The sequence below is a fragment of the Anabrus simplex genome, chromosome 2, assembly GCF_040414725.1.
Source record: "Anabrus simplex isolate iqAnaSimp1 chromosome 2, ASM4041472v1, whole genome shotgun sequence".
In the NCBI taxonomy this organism is placed as follows: Eukaryota; Metazoa; Arthropoda; class Insecta; order Orthoptera; family Tettigoniidae; genus Anabrus; species Anabrus simplex.
In genome coordinates, this window is record NC_090266.1 from 1,195,390,488 (window position 1) to 1,195,418,175 (window position 27,688).

Here is a 27,688-nt window from a genome sequence, read left to right on the forward strand (position 1 = left end):
TGCGCTGCGAGTGGCGAACATTGCAAGTTAATGGGTTTCTCCGCGCACATATCCGCTGTCGTTTCACCGCGTGCTGCTATGGACGACTAAATAATAACAATGGGATTTCAGAGCGTTTTATGCAACAACAATAGGCCACATCATTCCAAACTTGCAGAAAGTGGTCATGTAATAAATTTACAAGAAAATAGCAACAGAGCAATAATTACAAATGTGATCTAAAAGAAATATTGGTTCCCTAGATATCCTACCATTTCACGATAGAGGCAACTTAGTAATTTGTGCATTAGTAGTGGTGATAACGAGATTAGTGTTCATATACACATTCAGCAATGCTGTCTTCAGAAAAATATCCTTGGTCTATTTCTAATACATCATGTTAGCGTAGGTTAATGCTGCTAGGGAGGCGATTAATTTTAAATTTTAATTTTAATTAGTTTTAAACATAACCATGTTTTCTAAGGAAGGCCTTGGAAACAATATTTTTTTCATGAAGGCGAATAGTTGTTTCCATGAAATGTAACCATATTTCACCACATTTCAGCTGTTGTTTATGCATTTTGCTCAGGACATATCACCTCGCGTAGTCTACTGATCGACCGTGTGAATGATCTCGACCTCGCATCTCAAACGTAGGGAAAGAGAACTCCAACAGGGGGAAGAGAGTAGAGGAACTTTTTCTGATAAAAAGGCTCAGGCTTGGTGTTGGACCTATTGAAATTCCTGATATTAAAACCGCATGTACTCTATCAAAAATTAGTTGCCGATAAGTGATTATATTATGTGGCTGTATTTATAATGTGATAAAGTCCACCTCTGTAATATAACGGTTAGCGGTACTAGCTGCCTTCCTCGGGGACCCGGGCTTGAATCATGACACTGCCAGAAACTGGTATATGGTTGCAACTGTGCATGCAGCTCATTTCCATTAGGGGTGTGTTTGAAAAGAAATGCACCACCTCGAGACGAGATCATGAATTTACCGACACTTGTCAGTTACCGTTGTCATTGTTGTTACATTGTTACTGTTAAAATTGTTAATTATTGTTGTTTATACCTTTGTTATCTTTTATACTTATTTAAACTTATTATTATTATTATTATTATTATTATTATTATTATTATTATTATTATTATTATTATTATTATTATTATTATTGTAAAATGGCCCTCCATAGGCTGTATCTAATAATTAAATAAATAAATTAAAAAATACGGTATTTCTCTGAGCTATTAATATTGCGTAATGGAGGCCTATTGCCTTTCCAAATCCATTTAGTTGGGTTGTAACGGAATACTATAAAATTTCACACTTTGGTCTGTAGTACAGTACTGTATATTATTATTATTATTATTATTATTATTATTATTATTATTATTATTATTATTATTATTATTATTATACTGGCTATAATTAAGGTGGTGGCAATACAATACAATGTGTATCTATTATGATGTGTGTGCTCTTAAAAAGATGACCTACTGCAGCTCGCTTTGCAAATATAACATTGCTATAATTGTTTCTAATTGTTGACCTATTTGTAAAATGGTTAAAATACATGTTGTAAGGAGTTATTTTGTATTACCGGTAATAAAAATGTATAAATTCCGAATTCCTTCTTGCGATTTACTTGCTATGATCCACCGTCTTTCCAAATGCATTTCATGAGGTCGTGAAGAAAACCTTTGTATCACAGTATCTATTAATGCAGCCAACAACAGGCATATAGTTCTGCACGAACTTTATGGCATTAAAATAATCATCTGAAAACAGCATTGTAAAATGTTTTTCTTCTTCTACTTATTTTCCTTCTTAATTTATTTATTGGGTTCCGCCTTTGCGTTATACCCAGCCACTTGTCGTTTTATCAAATACAGTAGAGACAATACACGACACTTACGGATTTCGCCTTGCTAAAATAGGAGACAATTCGACGGTGGCGCTCCTAGTGACTTGACCTGTACAAATCGCGCTAAATTCAAATATGAATGGAAATGTATATACGGAAATGGATAAATAAATTACGTCTAGAAAGAAAGTGTTATTGAGATATTAACTTCGAAGTTTGCTAAAGCAATTCTGGATAAATGAATGAAGAATTATTTAAAAGGTTATTATTCAAAGACTGAAATTAGACATATAAACAAGAAGTGAAATGGACTGGTGTGAAATGGCTTGATCTTTCATTTATGCATTACTTTTTTAGCTTTAGCATTCCAGCCTGAACTCTTACGGTTGGATTTGTCTTTTTTCTCATTTAAAAACATTGTATCATCACATTAAAACACTTGTCAATAAAAATATCGGCACATACCTTACACATATGATGCAAGGAATTAACATTTAATAGCTGGACGATTTTCCTCTTAACATGAAGCCTACTAACAGAAAGATATTCCTTACACATATGATGCAATGAATTAACATTTAATAATGTTTTTTGTCCCACTAACTACTCTTTTACGGATTTCGGAGACGCCGAGGTGCCGTAATTTAGTCCCGCAGGAGTTCTTTTACGTGCCAATAAATCTATCGACACGAGGCTGATGTATTTGAGCACCTTCAAATACCACCGGACTGAGTCAGGATCGAACCTGCCAAGTTGGGGTCAGAAGGCCAGCGCCTTAGCCGTCTGAGCCACTCAGCCCGGCGAATTAACATTTAATAGCTGGACAATTTTCCTCCTAACATGAAGCCTACTAACAGGAAGATAATCTATAAAATCCCGGCTTTAATCTGAGAAGAGGGATAAAGAAAGAAAAGTATGAAAATGTTGTCGATAGTGATGCTTTAAGGAATATGTACGTACAATTAGAGCAAAAATGTTACATACCCTTGGCTGTATTGTCGAGGATTTCTAAAGTCACTGGCCTGGAAATGATCTGAACAGATCTTATAATTCTTATACAAGCGTAGCGTCCCTTCTTTCTTGTACACTTTATCCAAATCGCTTCTGTGACATTTCAAAACCACAGATCACACCTACAACACATCGGTATTGTAGGTTAACTGCTGCACTATACAATAAAATATGCGTATTATATTTTAAGCCCGTTAAAACATGGGTCGAGCAGGTCAGAAGATTATGAAGTACTATAAAAATCTCTGTCACTGGAAGAATATATATGCAAACACAATATTACTTACATGTTCTTGTCACGAGGGAACTTGAAGAACGACCGCGCATTTTTCTCTACTTCGTAATTACTGCAGCCAAACACAGCACATACCTTTCCCCTCATGTTGAGAGGAGATATCAAGGAATGACACACGCTACTATTTAATTATGTCAACTCACTGAAAACGCATAAATAACACCAAAAACTTCACACAAAAATACACGTGCTCTTATGACAGAATCAGTACCGTTCAGGTCTATCCGCTAGAGTGAGCTCCAATAGCTGTCCCTCGATATCTCGCTCAGTGTCGTGTATTGTCTCTACTGTATTTGGTTTTATCGAGTAAAGCCAAAACTATGAAGGATGATATATTCATAGTAAAGTTGGGGGCGGGGGGAGATAAGAAATTAGATGAAAAAACATACGTTGGTATCATATACTGTGCAAAAAGCAAAACAAAACAGAACTTGGGAAAGAACTTGAACAGGGACACAAGGTTCTACTCCTCTCGTAGGTGTAATCCATCACGGTGGCTATTTACATCACAAACATGAGCGGATCAACACATAGGGAATGTATTCTTAGATTCTAATGATGGCTTTAGACATAAACATAGACAGGGATTCAGCGATAGAGGGCCGCTGTAAAATGATTGAATATATTTATGTAAACGTCACACATATTCCAGCTTCTTATGGTCAGCTGTTGATGAAGGTGCCCCTAAGTAGTTCTCGTAATTTCCACCCGCAGCAGCACATTGCTATACGCACGGAGCTTTATGCTTTCGCTGTTGCGCATGCGCCTCCTACTAACTTGCCGTGTTCTGTTATCCTGTGGCTGAGTCGTTTTGGGAAACATCTCACCAACACCGGCCAGCACATTGCGGCGGCCGACTAGAGGCACTGTTGTAGCGGTCAGTGGTTTCAAAGCGTTGAATGCTGCTTCAGTAAACCGACGAGATGTAGAAATATATGCAAAATAATACTATGTGTTATGGAAATATTCTTAAGTGGAATTTTGAACTTTCAAAATACATTATTCTCTCGTTTTCTGGGGTGGACACTGTTTCAATGTCTCATAGTAAGCTTCGCCACTGTTCACTTGTAGTAGCAAGAAGTCCATTGGCTGCACCAAAATACAATCAATCCAGACTATCTTTGCCTGGCTGAATGACTCAGATGGTAGAAGTGGCAATTCTTTATTGGATACTTTAGGTGGACTGTATCATCCGAAAAATCTGTTGCAAAATCACATAAAAGTTGTGTAAAACTCTCATTGTGCTTCAGCAGGAGGGCATGCCACTAAACACTGAGGGTGACATTCACATCTTACGTATTCTCATTTTGCTACCGGTATTTATATTCAGTTACGGACTTCATCATTGCTGTTGTTTTATGTAGAGTTTCATTAAATTGGAATGCCTGGATATACATACAATACTATGGATATATTCCGTCGCTGTATGCTCTTGTGACGTAGTCTTTAACACCACCATTATCTCATACCAGTTGATGCTTATTATAATGGATGAGAGGTCATGCACATATTCTGTCTTATCTGAAAGAACATGCATCGTATACTAGTCGTATTTGGATTCTTGTATGATGTTGTTAGGGAGTATATTGATTCACCAATGAAATGGCTGTCCTGAGTGCACTCTCGTATCACTCACTTTCTCTTTTTTCTTTTGTATCATAGTGAAAGGATTTTAATGCCCGTTACGTGAGGACCACACCTCTTTCCTCGTTTCAGTGATCGTCCATTTTCACTATTAGCTGTAGTAGCATAGTAATGATAGAAACATGAATAATTGTGGGTAAGTACCTAGCTGAGGTTCTAGGTGGTCACGAAGTGATGCGGTTATGCCAGCAGGTGGGGATGAGTCCAGCCCCGATGACGAGTCTACTCTCAAGTATGGAGCCACATGGTCGGGAAGCACCAGCTCTACCTCAGATTTGTCATCCTCATCATCTGATGAGCCCGCAGGAACCCATGGATCTGCTGCAGGTACTTGCCTCATGTCTAGGAAGCAAGTAGAATGAAGGTGAAAGGTTCTAGTGTCCATAAAATTAAACAGTGTATTTTACAAATAGAGTTCTGCTCAGTGTTCACACATTCTTTGGTCAAGTTGTTCTCGATTTGTCAAAAACTGACTAAATTAAGTTACTTAATAATTGATTAAGAAACACGTTTGTGATTTTATAGATCATTTTCTGAGAAATCAATCATTTTGTTTAAATTTCCTTTTATTGATCATATTCATCCCAACACTTCCCTTAATATGAGTGTAAATGGCGTCGGTCGAGTCGAATATGTCTGTGTATTGCTCCGGTTTTTTGTGCAAATTTTATAATGTGAAGTGTGGTATGGACAGGAAACGTATTAAAAACGATATTCAGTGTAGTGTATTTCAGGTTTAGTACCATTTGGAATGCATATCTGGAAGTAATAAGGAAGAAAACGAAGATTCATGGGTGTGTATTTGCGTGCTCACGAATTCTGTTTTAAGCAAAGCGAATGACGAGGTTAGGCGACTTCAGTCGGAACTTATGACGAAAGATAAAGTGATTAGAATGCTACCGGAAAGCAATGGCAAATTATTAGATAGGCATAGGAACTTACAAAGGGAACTAGACGAGCGTAATCAGTGAAAGGAAGTTCCTAATAGGTATAAGCAAGGCCAGCAGAAACGAATAGAGGTTATGTCACCACGAGATAATATAATTTCGACGTCAAATATATTCAGTGTATAGCATAGCAGGGATGATAATTTTGGTGATAGTGATGTAGTTCGCAATAGACCTAGTGAAAAGGAAACAAGTAGGACCTTCAGTGCATATTTATAGTGGCAGTTACGGCAGAGGACTTGCCGCGAAAATTAAGCGGGAATATATTGTCTGGTAGTGATGGGTAGCTCGTCATTGAGTCGTTCAAAATGAACGCTTCATTCCTATGAAATGTGAACTAACTCCTCAGTTTCAGTGAACTGGTAGTGCAAACACTTCACAGTTCTCACACTTCATAACATTCACAACTCATTCGATTCGTTTGTTGCTCGTTCACTCGCTTTCTTCCATTCATTGCCCCTTCACTCCCAGGTCCATCCCACCTGTCATCTGTGTTCTTATACGTATTTCCTTCTTTATATGAGACAGGCTTCTCTGTTTATATTTTTCTTGTCCCTATCAACCATCATCTAGATGTTGTAAGCGGGTACGCCATTCGGTGTCCATAATTACGTAGCTCTGCCATCTGTTGGTAATATTATTAAGTACTATGAAGCTTTATTGACTGAGTGAGACACTGTAAACTAGGGATGGGATAAACTGATTTTTTCTTGAAGCAGCTTCAACCTGCTACTGCTTTGTCCGCGATGCAGCTTCGAGAAGCAGTCTCCTTCCCTCGTTGGTAGAGCTATTGCAACCCTTTGCTTGAGATTGTGTCTGCTTCTGCTTTCTGCTGTTTGTGAACTGATGGTAGCAGAGCATTGAGACTTCTTCGCAATTACGGTTATTTAATTTCCATCGTGCATATTAAATGCTCAATGCTATTTTATCCGGAAAGATTTACGATTTGATTTATACTAAACAAAAATGTACATGTACTTTAAATGACAAAATTGGGATTATTGGATAAACTGAGTGATCCCTCTGAATTGACATTGGATTATAATGCTTGTGAAAAGTGCTACTTGTATGAAAGTTTAAAAAATGAGGTTAGGAGTGAATGTAGTTTACATCTTTAGGTTCCCTCAAGAACACAGAAAAAACAGTAAAAGTGTGTTTTTATATTTGTACATACGATAATGAAGCAGGAAAGTGTAAAATACTACCAGGGAAAGTTGTGAAAGATTCATTCATCATTCATTTATTCTTCGTTCATATCCTAAAGGCAAGGCCATGTCGCTGCAACCACATTTGTCTCTCCTCTGCTGAGCGTTTCAGGTCACCATATTTTTTCAAATTCAGCCTGTCCATCACGGAATCCAGATACTTCCTCCCCGGCCTTCCTCAAGATGTTGCTACAAATAAAACTTATGGACAGCAAAATTTTTCTCCCTAAAAATACCTTAAGCGTATATAGTGATACAAAATTATGATGTTTCTGTACATTGTAAAAATTGGCTAGTGAAATCAGTACATACAAAGAAATAAGCTCTTGATATAAACGTATCCTCCGGCAGATTATACAAAAAATATATTATATGTTATCCAGTCTAACTATGAGAATACGATAAAATAATATAATAACCTCTTTTATAAGTAACGGTGACATTGCAGAAAGATTAAGCTGTTTATATCAGTTATTTTACCTCAGTCTTATTATTCCCATATATTTTTTCCAACTCGTACACTCTTGTTAATCGGCATGACTGATTATACAAAGGGCACTAGGAAAGTTTTGCAATACGCACAAATTGTTGGCTGGACACCCCTGTTATGGTGAGGGGTGAAATCGGTCTAGAAGACAGAAAGGCGCGACCTTCACATCAGTTGTTACCAAGCAGTGGGATTGAAATCAAGTTAAGATGTCAGTGTGGTCTAAAGGTGAATTTCGCGCAAATATCCGCTACAATTTTGCTCGTGGATTAACTGTTGACCAGTGCCTGGAGGAAATGACTCCTGTGCTGGGGAAAGACTGTCCACAACGGACAACAATTTTCCGCTGGTACAAAGAGTTCCAGAGGGGAAATTTTGGGGTTGAAGACGATCCTCGTTCTGGGCGACTGTCTGAATCCGTGACTGAGGAAAACATTGAAACTGTGAGGAAAATGTTGCAGCAAGATAGGCGGTTGACATATCGGCAGGTAGAAGAGACCCTCCACATCCCTGCAGCAGCTATACATTCAATTCTACACGACCATCCCCATGTTAGAAAGGTTTGTTCCCTTTGGATGCCCCATTCACTTTCAGAGGAACAAAGGGCACATCGAGTGAAATGGTGCCGAGAAAAGCTAAAACAGTTTGAAAATGGGACTTCGCGTAACGTCAATAGCATCGTTACAGGTGACGAAATTTGGCTTTATTATTACGATGTCCCAACAAAATCCCAGAACAAGCTGTTGCTGTTTGACGATTAGGGTACTCCTGTGACTGTCCGAAAGTCAAGGCCATTGAAGAAAAGGATGATTGCAGTATTCTTCACTAAGCAGGGCATCCTGACTCGGGTTGTGCTAGAAACACAAAGGACAGTTACTGCGAACTGGTACAGTGAGACTTGTCTGCCTCAGGTCATCCAGGCTCTCAAGCAGCTCCGTCCAAGGTCATGGCTCAACACTTGGCTCTTGCATCACGACAATGCTCCAGCACATCGTGCTAATGTAACAATGGATTTTCTTACCAGATCAGGGCTGACTGTGCTTGATCACCCTCCATACAGTCCTGATCTTGCCCCATGTGACTTCACACTCTTCCCAGAAGTGAAGATGAAGCTGAAAGGGCGGCGTTTTGAATCCGACGAGGAGCTTCTGGCAGCATGGGAAAAAGAGTGTGAAAATGTAACCGAAGAAAAGTGCCAGAGTTGGTTCAGTGACTGGTTTCGACATATGGAGAAGTGTATTGAGTGTGGTGGAAATTATTTTGAAAAAGTCTAAAGCGTTCACTCACATTGCAAAACTTTCCTAGTGTCCTTTGTATAGGCTACTTGCTGAACGCATTTATAATTGTTATGAAAGGTGTTATCAATGAAAATTGAGGTTAGGTATATTCATAATTGCTAATGATGTTGACAGGGGATAAATATCCATGCAAGAACAATCTGCGTTATTAAAACTTGTAGAATCTGGGAACTATTTATGTATAGGTATGTTCAATTGCCAGTCAATTACTTTCCCAAAATCAGAGAAGTGATCCCATTCGTACAATCAAATTTCGCACCTTCTAAATAGAGTTTTCAACATACGACTGTTTATGTACAGTATAGATGTCGTGTAGATCACGACCATACCAAGGCTACCAACTTGCGGGTGTGCATTGCAGTGAGAGGTTTCGTAACGGCAAAGTAGTTTAGCAGGCAGTCGGAGCAGTTTCAGCTGAAGCTACCTTATGCTCTGGTTTATTCCATGCTCCATAGAACGAAGCTGCCACGTCTGAAGCAGTTAAAACAGGGTATTTTATGAAGATGGTTTCTTTATGAAGCATCTTCACGTTATACTGAGGCCCACGAGAATTTGAGTCTGAAGTTTAGCGCCACCGGCGAGAAAAAGTTGACTAACGCTGCTCGAAAATCGTCTGTTGCTAAGGCAACGGTAACAGCGATGCCACATTTAAGGAAGCTATCGCCACGTGGCTTGGCTTGCTCTCAGTCGCATTTGTGATATTCGGAGTGGTGCTGTGTTAGTCGTTTCTGCTTTATGTTTTTACGTGTTTGTTTTCTGAATATTATTTTCGTTGTTTGTTTCTCTTTCTTGTAAGTTAATCAGTGGCTAGTTGTACAGTTCTATTCTGTATTTAACATGTAGATTTGTTGAGGTTATTGTCCGAAACTGATGATTTTGGTGAATATGAAATTCATATTTATCGACAATTACGTGTTCTGTCTTAAATGCTGGAATTATTAGCACGAGCTTAGGAACGGATCATAGTTTATTGAATTGCATTAGGCCTACATGTTTTATTCAACTCTCAGCCTGTATGAAAGGGTGATATGCCGCACCGCACATGGAGGTAACTATGACAACGCAGAGTACTTCGCCTGCTTTTTTTTTTTTTTTTTTTTTTTTTTTATTAATGTCCCGCTGTTGAATGACGTACCGTAACGAGCACCTTCGCCAGCCTTCATTACTTAATGAACGAACCACTTCATTTCACTGATTCACAGTAAAGAGTGAGAATGAGTGAAGTAGCTCATACGAATGAACTGGTCGACCCATCGCTAGTGTCGGGGCATTTTAAGATAGTGTATATCCTGGTGCTACTACTTCTGTGACAACGGCAAGAGTTCGCGAACAATGAGAAAATGGACGAAACCTGACTCTGTGATTGTATGTGCAGGTTCTAATGATCTTTATAGAAATGAAACGGACACTGCTATTAAACATCTGAAACCAACTCTGCCTCACTCAAATTCAACAAATCTGTTATTTATGCAATTTCAACATTAGGTTAAATTAGAACAATAATGACCGAACGACGAGTATTAAGCGGTAGTCAAGAATTATTTGGAGGAATGGAAACGGCACCTGTTTGCGTTGAGTCCTATCAAATAACTGTGTTGGTTATGAACGAAGAAAACAGATGTGTGGTTACAATGAGTGTTAGGCTCTGATTCTATTTGTGGTAGTGCTCCCCTAGTTCATGATGCTGACTTGTTTAATTTACTATAGGATAAGGGAGTTGAACTTACTGATGTTGGACGATGTGATGATAACAGTGCAAGTGACATACAGTGACAGGTATTGTCTGATGTCTGGGCCCAGATATTCACACCTGACTTTGTACATGTAAACAAGAATCTGGTGGCTGTGAGAACTTTTATGGGGTGGACACTTTTGAACCCTTCTGAGATCGCCTCACAAACTGCCTTGTCTTACACCCTACTTACATTGATTCAGTCAACAAGAGTACCGTAGCAGATTTGTGGGAAGCTACGGGTATAAAACATCCTGGCGAACCGATCAAAAAGGATGTTCTTCGATAAGACTGTGAAGAGAGAAGAAGCATCTGGAGACTACATTGTTAAACTACCATGGATTGATGGTTGAACTTCTCTGGAAACAAATCGTGTAGTTATTTGGAAACAATTGTTGAGCACTTCAAGAAAGGTACGAGGAATGCAGAAATTTCGGGATTATGATGAGGTGTTTAAAGAATGGGTAAACCAGGGAATCGTTGAAGGCATTGAAATCAAGGTTCTGAATGGACCTACACATAATCTGCCTCACCGAGCAGTGCTGAAAGACAGTGGCACTACAAAGATCAGGTCAGTGTTTGATGCTTCCAACAAGGACAGAAATGGTAATTCCTTAAATAAGTGCCTCAAACCTGGACCAACAAACCTCATTGACCTTGAGGTCAACTTCAGGTTTGGTAACCCAGAGGGTGGTACTCCCCAGCATGCAGAAAATATTTGTTCCGGTTGGATTTTTGGCTCCAGTAACACTTATTCCCAAACTCATTCTATAGAAGACGTGGAAAAGGAAGATAAGATGGGATGAAGTTTTACCAGAAGATATTTGTGAAGAATTCCGTCAGTGGAACTGGCAACTACAATACCTACATGATTGCCGGATACCTAGAAGGATTTTCCTGAATTACACCTCATTACATGTATTTGTTGATGCCAGCAAAAAGGCGTTTGGTTGTTGTATATTTCTGAGGACAGAAGATGAAAATGAAATCAAACTGAGTCTTTTGATGGCTAAATCTAGAGTGGCACCTCTCAAAGAACTAACACTACTTCACCTCGAACTGATGGGTGGCACTCCTTGGAGTTAGGATGTCTTGGTTGAGCCTTTTATGCTTACATTGGGATAACATACACACAGTGTTTTGGTCCTATTCAACAATAGTTTTATCTTGGATAGAAAACAAAGGGCATTGGTCTGTGTTTGTTGAGAATTGGGTAAAGGAAATTCACAAGTACCGTAGGGCTGGTTCATTGAGGCACATTCCAAGCAGTCTCACCCAGCGGACCTGGTGTCTAGAGGATGTTCACCAGCACAGCTTTGGAGATCCCGATGGTGGGAGGTCCCCTCTTGGCTTAAAAGTAAAGAAGAAGAATGGGTCTCTAAATGTCCTGAACCAGTATTGGAAGAAGTCAACAGGGAAAGAAGGATAACAGTTGTAACTGCCAAGAACACTGTTGTGAAAACTATTTTACTGCAACCTAGCTCACAATTCTCTGGATACATTAAAATCATTAGGACTGTTGCGTGGATTTTGAGATTCAGGCAAAGTAATCATAGAGATCGTGTATCTACAGAAATTGGTGGCAAAGAATTTTTTATATGCTGAGAAGAAGCCTTTTTTTCTTATCCAGGGTGAAACACTTTATGAAAAAGAAAGAAAGGAGCAATTAAAGAATCTGCAGGGGTTTGCAAATAACGAAGGAATTCATGGCATGAAATCATTCATTCTGGTGACACTTCAGAGTATACCTATCCAATATTGTACTTCGATCAAGACATGTAATGGTTGAAAGGATGATTAAATAATTTAATTACTTTCATAATCATGCTGGGACACACACACTACATGTTTTGTTGCACCAAAGGGTTTGGATTCTTAGAGGGAGAAGAACAGTGGCAGCAGTTGTTCAGAGATGTGTGATCTGTTGTCGTAACTCTGCTAAAGCTTTTGAAGTACCTTGCTCTCCATTACCACAGGATCAAATCAAGGTATCGAGTACTTTCCAGATCACTGGTACAGACTTAGCAGGCTCTGTATTTCTACAAGGTGCAGAAAAGGGGTGGATTGTAATTTTCACTTGTGTGTTTTATCGGGCTGTATATCTGGAGTTGATGACTTCACTTAATATGGTAGTTTATGTCCAAACTCTACACAGATTTGTAGCAAGAAGAGGAAGTGTGAATACCATTTGTTCTGACAATGGGATGAATTTCACTGGACTTCGTAGGGTCCTGGAACAATTGGATTTGACTGAAATAGAGAAGTCTTCTGAAAATGATATGGAAGCTGAACCCTCCCACTGCAGCCTGGTGGGGAGGATTGCAGGAAAGACTTATCCAGATTTTAAAGGATTTGCTATATCATGATCTGGGCAAAGCTTGCCTAAATTATAAAGAAATGTGCACTCTTTTATGCGATTGTCAGAATCTGATGAACAACTGACCTCTAACTTATGTTTCTGAAGAAGATGAACTCATGCCACTATGCCCTCCATGTTCCTATAGAACCTAGAGAGTAATGATGTAACCAACGTAGGCCATATTCAATCCTGCAGTTTGAACGACAAATGGCGTTATCTACAAGCTGTTCGAGAGAGGATAATGACCTGTAAAAGAGTCTTAGAAATCGCTTCAACCAAGAATACTTGGGATTTCTTGATCACGGAGCCAAAAGCAACATGGATCCCTCCAAGTTGAAAACACTGTATTGGTGGAGATCAAAGACAAGACCCGTAGGAAGAGTGGTGGAGCTCTTACCTGGAAAGGACAACATTGACTCGTCTGGTTAGGATTAAGACATTAACAGGTGTCTTGCTTCATCCAGTACAGCGACTGTCTAGAGAAGAAGGATTTTACCAACACTTCACAACATGAAAGAGGTGAGGCAGCAATCAGTGAGGATGCTCCCAGTAGTGACTGCATCTGAAAAAGAGAGTGAATTCAAGATTTGCTGTGGTAGAGCTGTTCGACCACTCAAGAGACTAGACTTATTTGTGGCTCACATCTATGAGTGCAGTGTAAGGCTATAATTTTCAGAATGTTCATTTCAGTTTGTGGATGTGTTGCAAAACTGCCATTTGCAAGGTGGGAGAATGTGGAGAACGCAAGTTATATCTTATTCAAGTAATTGATTTCTGGCAGAGGAAAGGCATTGTTTTGTTCCATTTGTGTTACGTAGTTTCTTGGTTGTTGTTTTGAAGATGGTGTTGAGCTGTATTAATAAAATTGTGATTATGCTAAAGTAAATGATTTGTTATTGTAAAGTACAACTGGGATAAAGATTTCTTGGTGAGGGAACTGAACTGTGTGCAAAAGATGGCAAGTGCAACTACTCAGGTGTGAGATTTGAAAGTAATTTGCACTGGAAAGGTCACGTTGGTGACATTGTTGGAAAAGCATATAGATCATTACATTTTATAATGGGGCTCATTAAAAGATGCAACAAAGAAATAAGAAAGTTACTTAGGTATGATTGTCCATTATTGGAATATGAAAAAAGTGTTTGGGATCCTCACTGGGAATACCTAATAAAAGAAATAGATGGTGTGCAGAGGAAAGCAGCAAGATTTGTAACAGGGGATTTTAGGAAAAAAAAGTAATGTATCAGAAATGTTAGAGAAACTTGGATGGGAAGCTTTAAGGAACAGAAGGGAGAAATCTAGACTTCAAGGATTATATAGAGCCTATACAGGAGAGAAAGCATTGGGGGGGGAAATCTGTGAGAAGCTTCAGTTGGAAAATAATTATATTGACAGGGCTGACCACAAGTATTTTAAAATTAGACAGGATTTTAGCAGAAGCAATTGGGGTAAATTTTCATTCATTGGGAAGGGCATGAAGGAGTGGAACATTTTACCAGGGGAAGTGTTAGAACCTTTCCCAAAATCTGTACAGATATTCAAGAATAAAATAAACAGCAACAGAGAAAAATGAAATGTTGGGGGGCATTAGACCTGTGCAGGTTATTGTATAGGGACTGCTACGGTAGCTGTGAAGGCCCTTCAGGAACTCTGAAAAGCGGTGGCAAAAGAGGCTCTGGTTAAGACGCAGCATGTCATTATGCATGTTAGGTATGGTACCAAAATAAGTTTTTTAAAAATGTAAATTTATATCTCGTAACAGTTGTATAGTATTATTTGAAGTGATTCTACATGCTGTATATAAGTTGATTATGTGTGTAAGTACAAAACATATGAGTAGTGTTTTGTAAATGATATACATTTATTAAGGATGAGCTGTGTGTTTAATAGAAAAATTGTCAGTGTAAATTGTATAATACTGTATTTTAGAAAATTTCTTTTTTTTTTTAAATTAAAATTTAGTGCTTGATAATAATGTACTTGTGTGTATCATTTGCCACTGAGGTAGACACCTCATTTGTAAATAAAATGATTTTGATTTGAATTTCTGGTAATCAAAGCCTGCTTAATATTTAATTGTGTCTGAGCAATCTCCTTCATTTATATAAAAAAAAAATCTGTGTGATATGGGTGTTATCATGCCTTACTTAGATATTAATGACCATTCCTGTACTGCACATATCTCTTGTGAGGTATGTTATTGTTATGAATTACACTTTGATTATCTCTTTCACATTTTCTCTCTACATTATTTTAGTTAAGAATTTTAGTATTTGGCTTACAATTCTGTGCAGCTACTATCCAACATATAGAACAGGACAATTTAGTGTGTTAAACTGGCAGAAACAGAAAATATTATCTCCAGACAGAAATAGGTGAATTTAATGAAATGTGAGAGATTTATACATGATATTAGTAAGAATGAATTAAAAAAAAAAAAACTGAATCACACCACAATGTTCCTGTATGATACACACTTCAGAAGGGGCTGCCTAGTCGTGGTGATGAAGACATTTTCGGTTCACCTAGAAGTAAAAAGATCAGGAAGGAAGTCAAAAATTTAGAAACAAAATTTATTCACAAGTGATTATGAGGTAAATTCCCAAGGGCAAAGGTGAACAAGCATATAACTAACCACTCTTATCACAGTTAGTGCCAAGGTGTCCGTCTCTTTAGCGTAACAGTTAGCACGATTAGTTGATGTCCTCGGAGGCCTGGGTTCAATTCCCGGTACTGCCAGAGATTTAAGAATGGTAGGACGGCTGGTAGTGGTTAAAATGGTACATGCAGCTCACCTCCATTGGGGTGGGCCTGAAAAGAACTGCACCACCTCAGTATGGGGACACGATAGTGCCAACGGTACAAATTGTGGAAGCCTTGAACTTGCACTCTTCCAAGAGCCTTTATGGCCTGTATGGAGATCGCTTTGCTTTCGTTTTATTCTTAGATGTTTCATTGCATAGTATAGCAGCCATGAACAGATATATACCGGGCGAGTTGGTCGTGCGCGTAGAGGCGCGCGGCTGTGAGCTTGCATCCGGGAGATAGTAGGTTCGAATCCCACTATCGGCAGCTCTGAAAATGGTTTTCCGTGGTTTCCCATTTTCACACCAGGCAAATGCTGGGGCTGTACCTTAATTAAGGCCACGGCCGCTTCCTTCCAACTCCTAGGCCTTTCCTATCCCCTCGTCGCCATAAGACCTATCTGTGTCGGTGCGACGTAAAGCCCATAGCAAAAATGAACAGATATACACTATTGGAGTCTTGCAGTCATTGAATAAAAAATTGTTGAAGTGTCTTGCTGGTGTATGTCCCTCTACTGTAGTCTTTTGGGGCGTCATAATGTCGTTTCTTAAATGGTTTGGACTGGGTGACCTTGAAATACAATGCATCTACCCATGGCATCTCAAACATGTTCTATTTGGGTTAGTCTGGGTATCGCAGAGGCGAAGACATTGTCATTGACACCTTGTAAGGATTGTTTTGTGATGGCAGCAGTATGAGTACAAGCATTATTCTGTTGTAAGATACAGTTTAAGATGGTAGACATAAAGGGTAAAATAATAATACCAATATAAATGGTCCGTTATTGGACATTATAAATTTTCCAGCTAGCTCATTCTTGGTTGCCAGCGTTTCGCCCTCGTGGTATTATAAATTTGCTCATTCAGGACAAATATTTCAGATTCCCTATGGGAATCAACATCTATATCAGGGTAAAATAATAGTCGGTACCACCTTACTCAGGGGCTGCCTGGTCGAGGCGGTAAAGGCGTGCTCGGTTCGCCCGGACAGACGTGGGTTCGAATCCCTGTCAGGAAGGCGTAAAATTTAAGAAACAAGATTTCCACTTCCGGAGGTGCACATGGCCCTGAGGTTCACTCAGCCTACACCAAAAATGAGTACCAGGTTGATTTCTGGAGGCAAAGGCGGCCGGGCATAGAGCTAACCACTCAAGTGCTGAGGTTACGGATAGTGGAAGCCTGTACCTTCCACCCCTCCAAGGACCTTCATGGCCTGTACGGAGATGACTTTTGACCACCTTACTCACATACTTGGGCAGTTGTTGTGCCTTGAACAACTACCAGGTCAATCCTGCTGTCAATTGATTGCTTAGGCTCGTGTAGCATTTTATAATCACACCAGGGTGGGTCTTCTCTCCTACATGCTGATGGATATGTTGCCATTTATCACGTTTTCCCAGGTGCAGTTGCGTCTTGTAGTACACCAGGTTAGCATTTATTGACAGTGAATTTGTGTTAATGGAACACATTTCAAGGGAACCAGAATGCTATTTACCAATGGGTTTACGGCTGTAATCACTCTTCAAATCCCTTCTGAAGTTGCCCATCTGCCAGTAACTGCCATTCGCACAATTTGACAGACTTCAAGTGGCGTTGCCCTTCTGTGTGATACCTTCAAGTGTTTCCAGGTCTTGTCTACATATACAACCATCGCTTGTGGTGTTTGACCCAAGGATTAACAAGGACTAAATTATGATTGGTGCAGAATTTTACCAGGTGATTCTGCGTTCATACCTTAGTCTCAGCCCGAATTCTCCTACTGCATTCTCTTCCTTGGCTATACCACTGCATTCCTGTCTCCCATCATAATAAGATTCTCGTCTCTTTTTACGTATTGTACTCGGTCTTCTATCTCTTCATATATTATTTTGATTTCTTCATCATCTGCTGAACTAGTAGGCATATAGACCTGTACTATATTAGTGAATATTGGCTTAGTGTCTATCTTGACAACAATATTCTGTTCACTATGCTAGTCATAGTAGCTTATCTATTGTCCTATTTTCTTATTCATTTCCCCTGTTTGTTTTTGTGTTGGTAATTCTCTAGTCACGTGGCCAAAAATCCTGCTCTTCCTACCAACATACTTCATTTATCCCAACTACTCACTTTACTCTGTCCATTTCCCTTTTCATACTCTCTAACCTTCTTCAGTGATTCAAACTTCTAATATTCCATGCTTTAACTCGCAGAATGTCAGTATTCATTTTCCTGATAATTGCCCCTCTCGTGTAGTCACCAACTAGAGATCTGAATTGGGGACTATTTTAACTCTGGAATATTTTACCTGGAAGGAAGCTATCATCAGTACATCATTCACTCAATCTATTACATAACTGTTTACAACTTTTAAAAACTATCTTCTTCACTGAAATGAAATGGTGTATGGCTTTTAGTACCAAGAGTATCTGAGGACATGTTCGGCTCACGAGGTGCAGATCTTTTGATTTGACACCCATAGGCGACCTGTGCATCATGATGCAGATGAAATGATGATGAACACGACACATATACCCAGCCCCCGAGCCAGCAGAATTAACCAATGATGGTTAAAATTCCTGATCCTGCCGGGAATCGAACCCGGGACTCCTGTGACCAAAGGCCAGCACGCTAACCATTCAGCCATGGAGCCAGACTTCTTCACTGTTATCACTACACATATCCTCTTTCTCATCTGTTTATGTAACTGACATGTAGAAATGATGGTATTGGGTACATATGTTTCTTTCACATTAAAATGTCCAAGTTTTATGCACTATAAAATTTCCAACAGGCAGTATGTTTATTTCACATGAAATATACCATCATGTTTTGTAGTTACATTGTATTAATATACAAGACTGTTTGGAGGAACAAATTTGCTATTGACTGGTGTAAAAACCTACAAGTGTTGTTTTTTGTAGTTACGTTAGTTTCACACTAAGCCCTTATAATGCTCTAATTCTTTATTATTATGTACCCTTCATACTAGGGTATTTTAAGTCAAGTTTCATACATTTCCTGCCACACTATCTGGGTGTAACACTTTCCCATTTTGCCAATGTAATAATGGTGTTTTTGAGGTAACAAGAATAACACAACCCTCCAGCTGAACAAATCTCTGTATTTTAATTTGCTATATATTACTGTGACCAGCTTATATTGAGCCCCTTTGAATAAATTCAGTGTGATTCAATGTTAGCATCACCTTTGCTATTGAAGGAGACATTTGCCATTTGATAATGACAATAACAGTTGTTTCAAGGAGTCTGACACTGGGGTCATTTACCTGTTATGTCATCAGTTTATTTATCATTTCTTAATTGATTCCATGTTGGTCATAAAGAGCCTTCGACAGAAAGATCTCTTTAACTATCTTTGAAGGTAAGAACTAGCATTGACTTTTGTATGGGTACAACTATCTGCAGGAAATCCTTTAGAACATGTTAATAGTTCCAGTGTTATAAACAATTAAATGAGCTTTAATAGGTTTAAATAGTTTTGTCTTATCTTTTGTTGTAAATCATGCAGAATTTGATCTATAAAAGGTTGAATATGTTGATCTTCTTTATATGATTTATTGGTTTGGAGGTTGTTCTTATTCCTAACATAGACAATAAAAGCAGTACTGCCCACAAACTACAGTATGAATGGAAACTGACCTTTCAAAGGGAACTAAGAGAAAATCGAACACTTAACTGATGAGTCTTGATGATAGTTGACTGCACCTACACTGTGTGTCATTGAACTACAGATGCTTCTTGAGAGTTACTTCAATAACACATTGAGAGATGGAGCAGAATGTAACTTAAATTTCTACTTGTGCACTCAGAGATAAATTTTATTACCTTGATATTTATGTGCTTGCATCAGACAGTTAGTACATAACCAGAGGGCCTAGCTATGAACTATGAAATATATGAAGGATATACAGTGAAAGAAATGCATTTCAATAAGTCTAGCTACAATATCGTCCAGTTAATACATACTATTTTCAAGGGAAAGGGAATTACATTTTTTAGAAGTTTTTTAGAATTAAGTGACTTACATATATAATCATAGAATTCATTAATTTCATCCTTTGTGGTAGTAAAAAAGATAAATAGGCATGTGTGATTTTGAATACTCAGTTCATTTTATTAATTTTATATTAGTTTAGTTGATTTCTCATGTTAATTCCCCAGGAAAATACTGTAATTGGCGAGGAAATACATATTATGTATATTCATTTCCAATTTTTCTTCTAGAACATCACTTTTAGAGCATTATTTCATTTTTATACCATCTGTCTGTAATATGTAATAACTTATATCCTCTACCCCTTTGTTATCAACCATGTCTTTATAATCAAATTCTGTGTTGTCTACATTAACCGTCTTGATTATAATCATATACTGGTTATTACTTCTACATTGCTACTTCACTGTTTTATTTTTTCATTCATTTTTTGAGCATTCTTTCATAATTTATTTAAATTTGATTCTTTAGCATTTGGTAATCATAATTTGTTCTATGCCAATGTAATATCATTACTTCAAAAAAAATTCTTCTCTCATAAGATCCTGTTGTTTTATTAATTGAAACAACAACCACTACCAGTATCATTCTTGACCTGCTGTTTGTAATGTGATAATCTCAGCTGAAAAGTGTTATAAGTAATGGGAGCAAAACTTATAAGTGAACAAATGTAAGTCATAACAGATAAAAGGCTCAGAAGTAGAGAATGAACATTAAAAAAAGGAAAGACAATGACAGGCTGGTATAGGCACAGGATGCAACAGAGAGGAGAGGGTGAGGACAATGACCTCAATATTTGGCCCTTTAGAAGAACAACAACAACAACAACAACAATCGTCGTCATTGTCAGTATGGAGAGAAATACGAGAAAATACGAAAGGACCAGGTTGAACACATCTTCATACATTGCCGTCTTCTTGGATAAGCTCTCTCCTCATGAATCTCAGTTCTTGCAAGTTTTCCTCAGCCCCTCATGAGCTCGTTTCTACTTTTCCTTTCTCTTATGTTTATGCTGCTTTCTCCTCTTACACTTTCTTCTTGTAAAAGGAAGAATACTGAAGAATGGCTCCTTCATTGAGTATGGATGCTTACCCTCTTGACGAAAATGGCAAACAGAAACAAGCTCTTCAGGGACTGAGAAAAAACTAGATCTACAAGAACGGATCTGATGATGGGACAGCCGTTTATAAAGATGTGGAGTATGTCCTGGTCCATTTACATTTTCATATTTGTCCTTACCAATCAAGCTGGCTACATGGAATTTATTAATTTGACAATTTTTATGGTCTATATTGATTTGTATTGACTAACTACAATCAATCTGAATACCTGTAGCACAAGAACCAACTATGGTATTGACAGGGTGGGCACCATTTGGAATTTCCTGTGCAACAGGTATTCAGACTTATTGGCTATATGATTCGGATTGCATAGGCGTGAGCTTGGTGGGTTTGAATCCTACCGTCAGCGGGCAGCAGTTCTGAATATGATCTTCTACTGTTTCCATTTTCACTCCAGGCTGTAACTTTATTAAAAACCATGGCCCCAACCTTCCCAGTCCTAGCCCTTTCCTATCCTTGCATCGCCGATAACTTTCGATGTGTTAATGTGACCTTAGACAACTAACAAGAAATATATATTTGTCCTAGTCTTTCCTTTCTTTTGGTTCCTCTGCCCTCACTAGTTTGTGTGTATTTTCCTATTTATAAATATTAAGTATTCCACTCCTAGCCCTTTCCTGTCTCATTTTCACCATAAAACCTATCTGTGTCGGTGTGACCTAAACCAAATTGTACGTATTAACATAGTTTGCACTTCTTTTTCTGTACTGAATTATCCACATGAAAATTTCTAGTATGAACTGTTCAGAATTTGACAAGCAAAGCGGTTATAATTACTGATGTGAAGATAAATACTCTGCTCATACCGCATTAAGGGGATTCAGTTCCTGGTGACTTCATGGAGAAATTGCGAATCTACGTGTGCTGATATTGTGTTGATAGTTGCAGCTTCATTGTTTAGGTGGACATCTAAGTATTAAGTATTGTTTCATTGTACATATATGAGAGAATGAATCAGGAGGAAGCTGAGAATTTTCTGAAATGTTAATAATGAAATTTTGAGTAATTGTACTGAATATATAGTTTAGCCCATGATCATGTACGTACATGGAAGCATTTCATTGTTGAAACCAAACCAACCAACTCGTGGCCCATACAGCCCTTTAAAAATCTGTAGACTACTATGATGATCACTGCCCAGCCTGATGGCCTGTAGGATATTGTAGAGTCATGCGGTCTGCATATTAACGCCTCAGCTGCATTCTTTGCTTTCAATTCGAAGTCTGTACCTTTCATGTCGAACAGTTCCTCAGTTGACCTTGTGAAGTTGATTGATACCTTGTTCCAATCCACAGAGCAGCATGAACATTCTTAGACAAGCCAAAAATCGAACTTCGAGCCTCTGGACAGGAGGCCGAAATGCTACCACTACACCATAAGCCTCGTATTGAAATTTGTATTATTTAGTGGCAATGTATGGTAGAAGTGTTCGTTACAGAACTAATTTAGTGCAGTACAATAATGAAGTGTTCTTCTTCCTGTCCTGAGGTATTAATATAATTTGTATTGTTGTATTGAAATAACTTAAACATTAACAGATAAAGTAGTATTCATACTGGCAGGTTACCAGTGGCTAGTGATAATTGAAACATTTGGAACTAAAACAAGCAAACTGTAAGTATTAACAAAGTTTGCACTTCTTTTGCTGTACTGAATTATCCACATGAACATTTCTAGTATGAATTGTTCAGAATTTTGCAAGCAAAGCAGATATAATTACTGATGTGGAATATGTCAATAAATACAGTGTTTCCAGTTTCTGCTCAAACTCAGTTCCCTTAAACATGTTAGGAAAATATGCTCTTGTTGTATTCTCTACTGCATCCTAGTAATGAAATGGACAGCATGATAGTGTGAAGGTTTAACAATGAAACACAGTATTTTCACACTTCCAGAGTGGTGAAGAAGTGGCTTCTTGTTACTCTTCCCCATTTTTAAAGTTACATGATCTCCTCCTGTCCCTCTCCATATATGTACATATATTGCTAGTTCTAAGACACCAATCACAGTTTAGAATTTGACAAGAGGGTAGTGTTAATTTTGTTGGCGACTCAGACCACAGCACGACTGGCTGCAATGATGACTTCCAATGGGTTCGCTCGTCTAGTCCTGTTGAGAGCCAGCGTGATACACCAGTCAAGCCACCTCCCAAGCCACCACCTCTCGCAGACGGCAACAAAAACTCCGGGGATCGGCATCGGGTGCGGGAGCATTGCTGCTGCCCCCCACCAGCCCCTTGTTATCATAATCACTGCTGTCGTCGCTCTTGTGTGGCGTGGGATACCTGCTGCCCCTGCCGTCCCCAGTGTCGCTGGGACTATCCCACTCCACACTACAAGGTTAGCCACTTACTGCGATGTGGCTTTATAACCAATGAGTGTTCATTAGAATGTTGCTTGTTTCATAAAGAAGGCAGGTTTACTTTTCAGCTTACGTTGAGTACAGATAGAGAAGATTTATTTGTAATAAAAATCAGAAAATGAAATAATTTATGAAGGTATGTTTTAATATTATGAGTCCAGAGTTAATTTTCCTGGTTATGTTTGTCACTCTTCATATTAGCTACTTGTCTGACATTCTTTTCTTCTGTACTCAGTCAAGGCTGATTAAAAGCTGAACTGTATTTTCATCTCCTTTGTTATATGGCTCACTGAAAGCTGTATTAACTGTTCATGCATATTGTCAATGGGAGGAATTTCTTATTTGGACTCATCCTTTGCTGCTTAATAACTCTAGACTAGAATGTAATGCTGGAAAGTATTTCTTTTCTTACTAATGCTTACTAACCTTAAGACTGGAAGACTTGAATAGTTTATAACATTCATCTCATTGTTATGTTTGGTGAGTATTGTAAACTGATGCAATCACCTGTACTTTGTGCTTTATGGTATTATGAAAAATTTGATTTGCAGTACGGATTTCTTCTCCTTTACTGAAGATGCTTTATATTGTCATTTCTATAGCTGAGAACATGTACATATTTGAATTCCGGTACTGAAATTCAACTTTGTTTATCATTGCCTTTATTACTGTGTTTCATATCAGTTCCTAAAATTTTGCAGTTGAAATATTAAAAGAAATATATACTGGAGTAGTGGAAAGCTGACAGTTTAGTAATTTTTTTACAGGTTTTCTAAAATTTGGAATAACAACATTGTTATTGGTATGGAATGCTGAACGTTCCATATGGCATCAAACTAAGATTCTACTGTGATGCTCATCTCTCAGTACAACAAACGTGATTAACTGCCCTGGATCATTAGGTTTATTATTGTTTCTCATTTTTTTAAATATTTTTGTTAATGCTAATATGAAGAATTGTGGCATTAAAGGAGATGCTTAAGTGGCATCCTTCAGCTCTTGGACACTTGGCATCTCCTAAACAGATTGCAGACACTGTGAGATGTTTGGTATAACTTGACAGATATTCTCTTGTTACCATACAATTTTCCTTTCAACATCCCCTACATGTAATAATCATAGAGATTTAAATTGGGGGATCTAGCCAGCAATAGAAATTTAGGGGGGCTACTTTCCAAGGGAGCTATTTCATCAACGTTTTGTTATGTTAACACAATTCATTTTATAATTTTCTTTCTATTAAGAATGGACCCAATGATATGCAAGTTCTTCAGTTTATTGTGAATTGTATTCGTGTTTGGAAGTCATATGCCAGGAAATCTTGAATGCATTGAAATACAGATTCCTTGACAGATGAATAATTTACATATTACTCCACAATGGAAACACATTCTAATGTGAACATCACCTTTTAAGCAACATTCTATATACTAAAAACATTCATACAAAAATTACACTGCCAAAATGAATGTAGTAACTATATGACTATCATTGCACCTACCTTGCACAATTTTAAATTAAAGACCCTGTACTTTATTTAATGTTGAAGCGTTATTTGATAATTAGCCAGCAGTAATGAATACACACCCTTATTACAGTATGTTGTTCAATTTTCCATGGCCTGGTGCTAGGGAGAGACATCCTGCTCCTTTATCTAGCTCTGAATTATATAATTTCCAGAATTTTTTCATAGAAGTTGTGATTGCTGTCTTAAAGAGAAAAACAAGATCTTTATCCTTCAGATAAAAATCATCTCTCTAAATCTTGTGCTTCACTTTCCTATTAAATAGACAAAATATTTTTGTGATTGGCAATTTCCATGTAAATATTTATCAGCTATAAATTTCAGGAATGCTTGCAAGAGCTGGACATATTTTTCTTTTACGAGGACATGGAAAACCTCAATTTATGCTATAATAAGTGATCCAACAAATTTGGTCTCTTACGAGTGACTTGGCTATCCACTACAGGTCGTATAGTTGTAAGCTTGCATTCGTAAGATGGTGGGTTCAAACCATACTCTCTGACAGCTTTCCTTGGCGTTTCAGTTTTGCCACCATGCAAATACTAGGGCTGTATCTAAATTGCCTCCATGGCTGCACCCTTTAAACCAAAAATCTGCATGTATTAGTGCAATTAATTGTGTCCAAGTGAAGCAGTGTGCAATAATTATTTTTTCAATATACATACTTTTTATTATTATTAAAGAAGACCCCCTTTCATAGCCAAATGTGCTAACGTACACTCCATCATAAGACTGGAAACCAAAGATGAGTGATTTAATTCCAGGACATAGCAGCAGTTGATTATTCTGAGCATGTCTTTTATCATGCTCATTAAGAATGGACCCAGTGGTATGCAAGTTCTTCAGTGTACTGTGAACCGTATTCCTGTTTGGAAGTCATATGCCAGGACATCTTGAATGAATTGAAATCAGAATTCCTTCACAGATGAATAATTCACATATTACTCCACAAATTAGTTATTATTCCAAATCTTGGACCTTTCCCAATCTTTGTCCCAAATATCCCATGGGCACCACATTAATACAAGTTATCATACTGGTTCTACAAACACACAAGTACAAGGTCCTAATGACCAAAGATATTGTTTTTTTTTTCTACCTGTTTTACGTCGCACTGATGCAGATAGGTCTTATGGTGGCGAAGAAAGATATTGTAAGCCCCTAAAATGGGGTCAGTAACAACACTTAAAAGATTGTTAAGGAAAATTACGTTGGGATCCACACTTATTTGTGTGACATAAGACAGAAAGCTAAGAGCAGTGTATGTACAAACATTGTGGGCTGTACTCTCAATGAGTTTAAGCAATTAAAAAATGTATTTTCTCCACCCTCAAAATCATTGCGGTTTGTGGTTTAACAGAGTTATGTGTATGTAAATATCTGACTCTGTTTTTCTATGGGACAAATATGTGATGAAATTTTGCTCTGTGGGAGATGCATGTATGCTTTTTGTGCTTTCTATTGGCATGCAAGAGTGTGTGTGCTTCAGATGGAACTTATATCGAGCATGCTGTATTGTTATTCAGAAGTAGTCATTTTATTAACCTTGGGTGTTATTTATGATTGCAGAGCCCGGGTGATGTAGAAGAGCGTGTGCACCGGCTTGAAGCCGACAAGGATTCCTTACAGCTGCAAGTAACGGTCCTTTCAGAACAGATAGAGGTACAGACTGAGAAGATTGTTGACCTTGAGAAGATGCTTGAGGAGAAGAAACGTCAGTTAAGCTCGACTGAGAGCTTGCTTCAGACGGTGAGTTAGGATATAAATGAGAAAATTGTTTATTGGACAAGGATGCCTATATAGCAGTGACATAGGTAGGGTTGCATAGAGCCTCAAGATTTAGTAGTAGTACAGAGTATGAGGCTTTTTAGAGGAGAGTTTACTTTGTAGCATTGTCATGCTATCTATTAACCTACCTAAACAGGTAACCAGGTTTTAAATTGGACACCCCAATAATCTCGGCTTACTACTACTTTAATCAAAATATACTAGGGAAAGAGGAAATTGCAACACCATGAAGGAGTGTGCCTACAAAGCCCCAAGTGTGCATGGCAGACGGATGTGAATTGAGTGGTGCAATGATAACACATTGAGGTTCCTCTGAGTGCACATGTGGATTCAGGTCAATACAGGGTGTGCCCACCATGAGCAGCAATGCGTTACTGAACGTTTTATGGTAAGGAGCCAGTAAGACCAAAGACCACGGTCTGCGGACTTGCGACCCGTGCTGCTGCACCATGAGGGCAGTTTTTCTGCAGTTTGGGTTGTCTGAGGTGAATTGTTCAGGCGTCTACTCATCATGTTCCACACATGTTCAAAAAAGCTTGGAGTCTGGACGCATGGCAGGCCCCTGTAAAAGCTTAATGTCTTGGAGAGCTTCCCTGGGAATGCCTGCAGTGTGAAAGTTGGCATTGTCCTGCTGAATCATCCCATTTGCAACAGTTGCCATCAGAGAGACAACCCCTTGATTGACAAGCTGGTCCACATGTTGTCGAGTATTCATTTTGCCCTCAACAACCACTAAGGACGATTTCACATGAAAGCCAATAGCTCTCCAGACTGTAATGACTGAGGTTGGCTCCGGATCCTCTTGACAATATGATCAGCATGGCCTGTCTCCCCAGTACGCCATTGGACATCTTTACAATGACCATTGCACGATTCATCACTGAAGATGACACCTACCAGGCACCATTCCTGTCTCCAATATCAACACGAACGACCCCTTCTTTCGTGCTGTTGCAGTTTTCCCTATTGTATATAAAATATATAGATGAGAAAGTGACAGTTTTTCACAATAACAATTAAATTGTGTGTGTAAAAGCCTCCGCAGCTCAGGTGGCAGCACGCCGGCCTCTCACTGCTGGGTTCCGTGGTTCAAATCCCGGTCACTCCATGTGAGATTTGTGCTGGACAAAGTAGAGGCGGAACAGGTTTTTCTCCGGGTACTCCAGTTTTCCCTGTTATCTTTCATTCCAGCAACACTCTCCAATATCATTTCATTTCACTTGTCATTCATTAATCATTGCCCCAGAGGAGTGCAAACAGGCTTC

At 38.5% G+C, this 27,688-nt stretch overlaps 1 protein-coding gene across 1 annotated transcript in view; it reads left to right on the plus strand.

Moving 5' to 3' along the window:
- Positions 1-4,982: 4,982 nt before the first annotated feature.
- The window catches only part of Liprin-beta (liprin-beta), a 154,472-nt gene continuing 131,766 nt past the window's right edge, over positions 4,983-27,688 (plus strand). The window contains exons 1-3 of the mRNA XM_068226107.1: positions 4,983-5,127; positions 22,805-23,088; positions 26,205-26,384. Of these exons, the coding sequence (XP_068082208.1) occupies positions 4,983-5,127; positions 22,805-23,088; positions 26,205-26,384 (609 nt within the window). The remainder of the gene's footprint in view (positions 5,128-22,804; positions 23,089-26,204; positions 26,385-27,688) is intronic.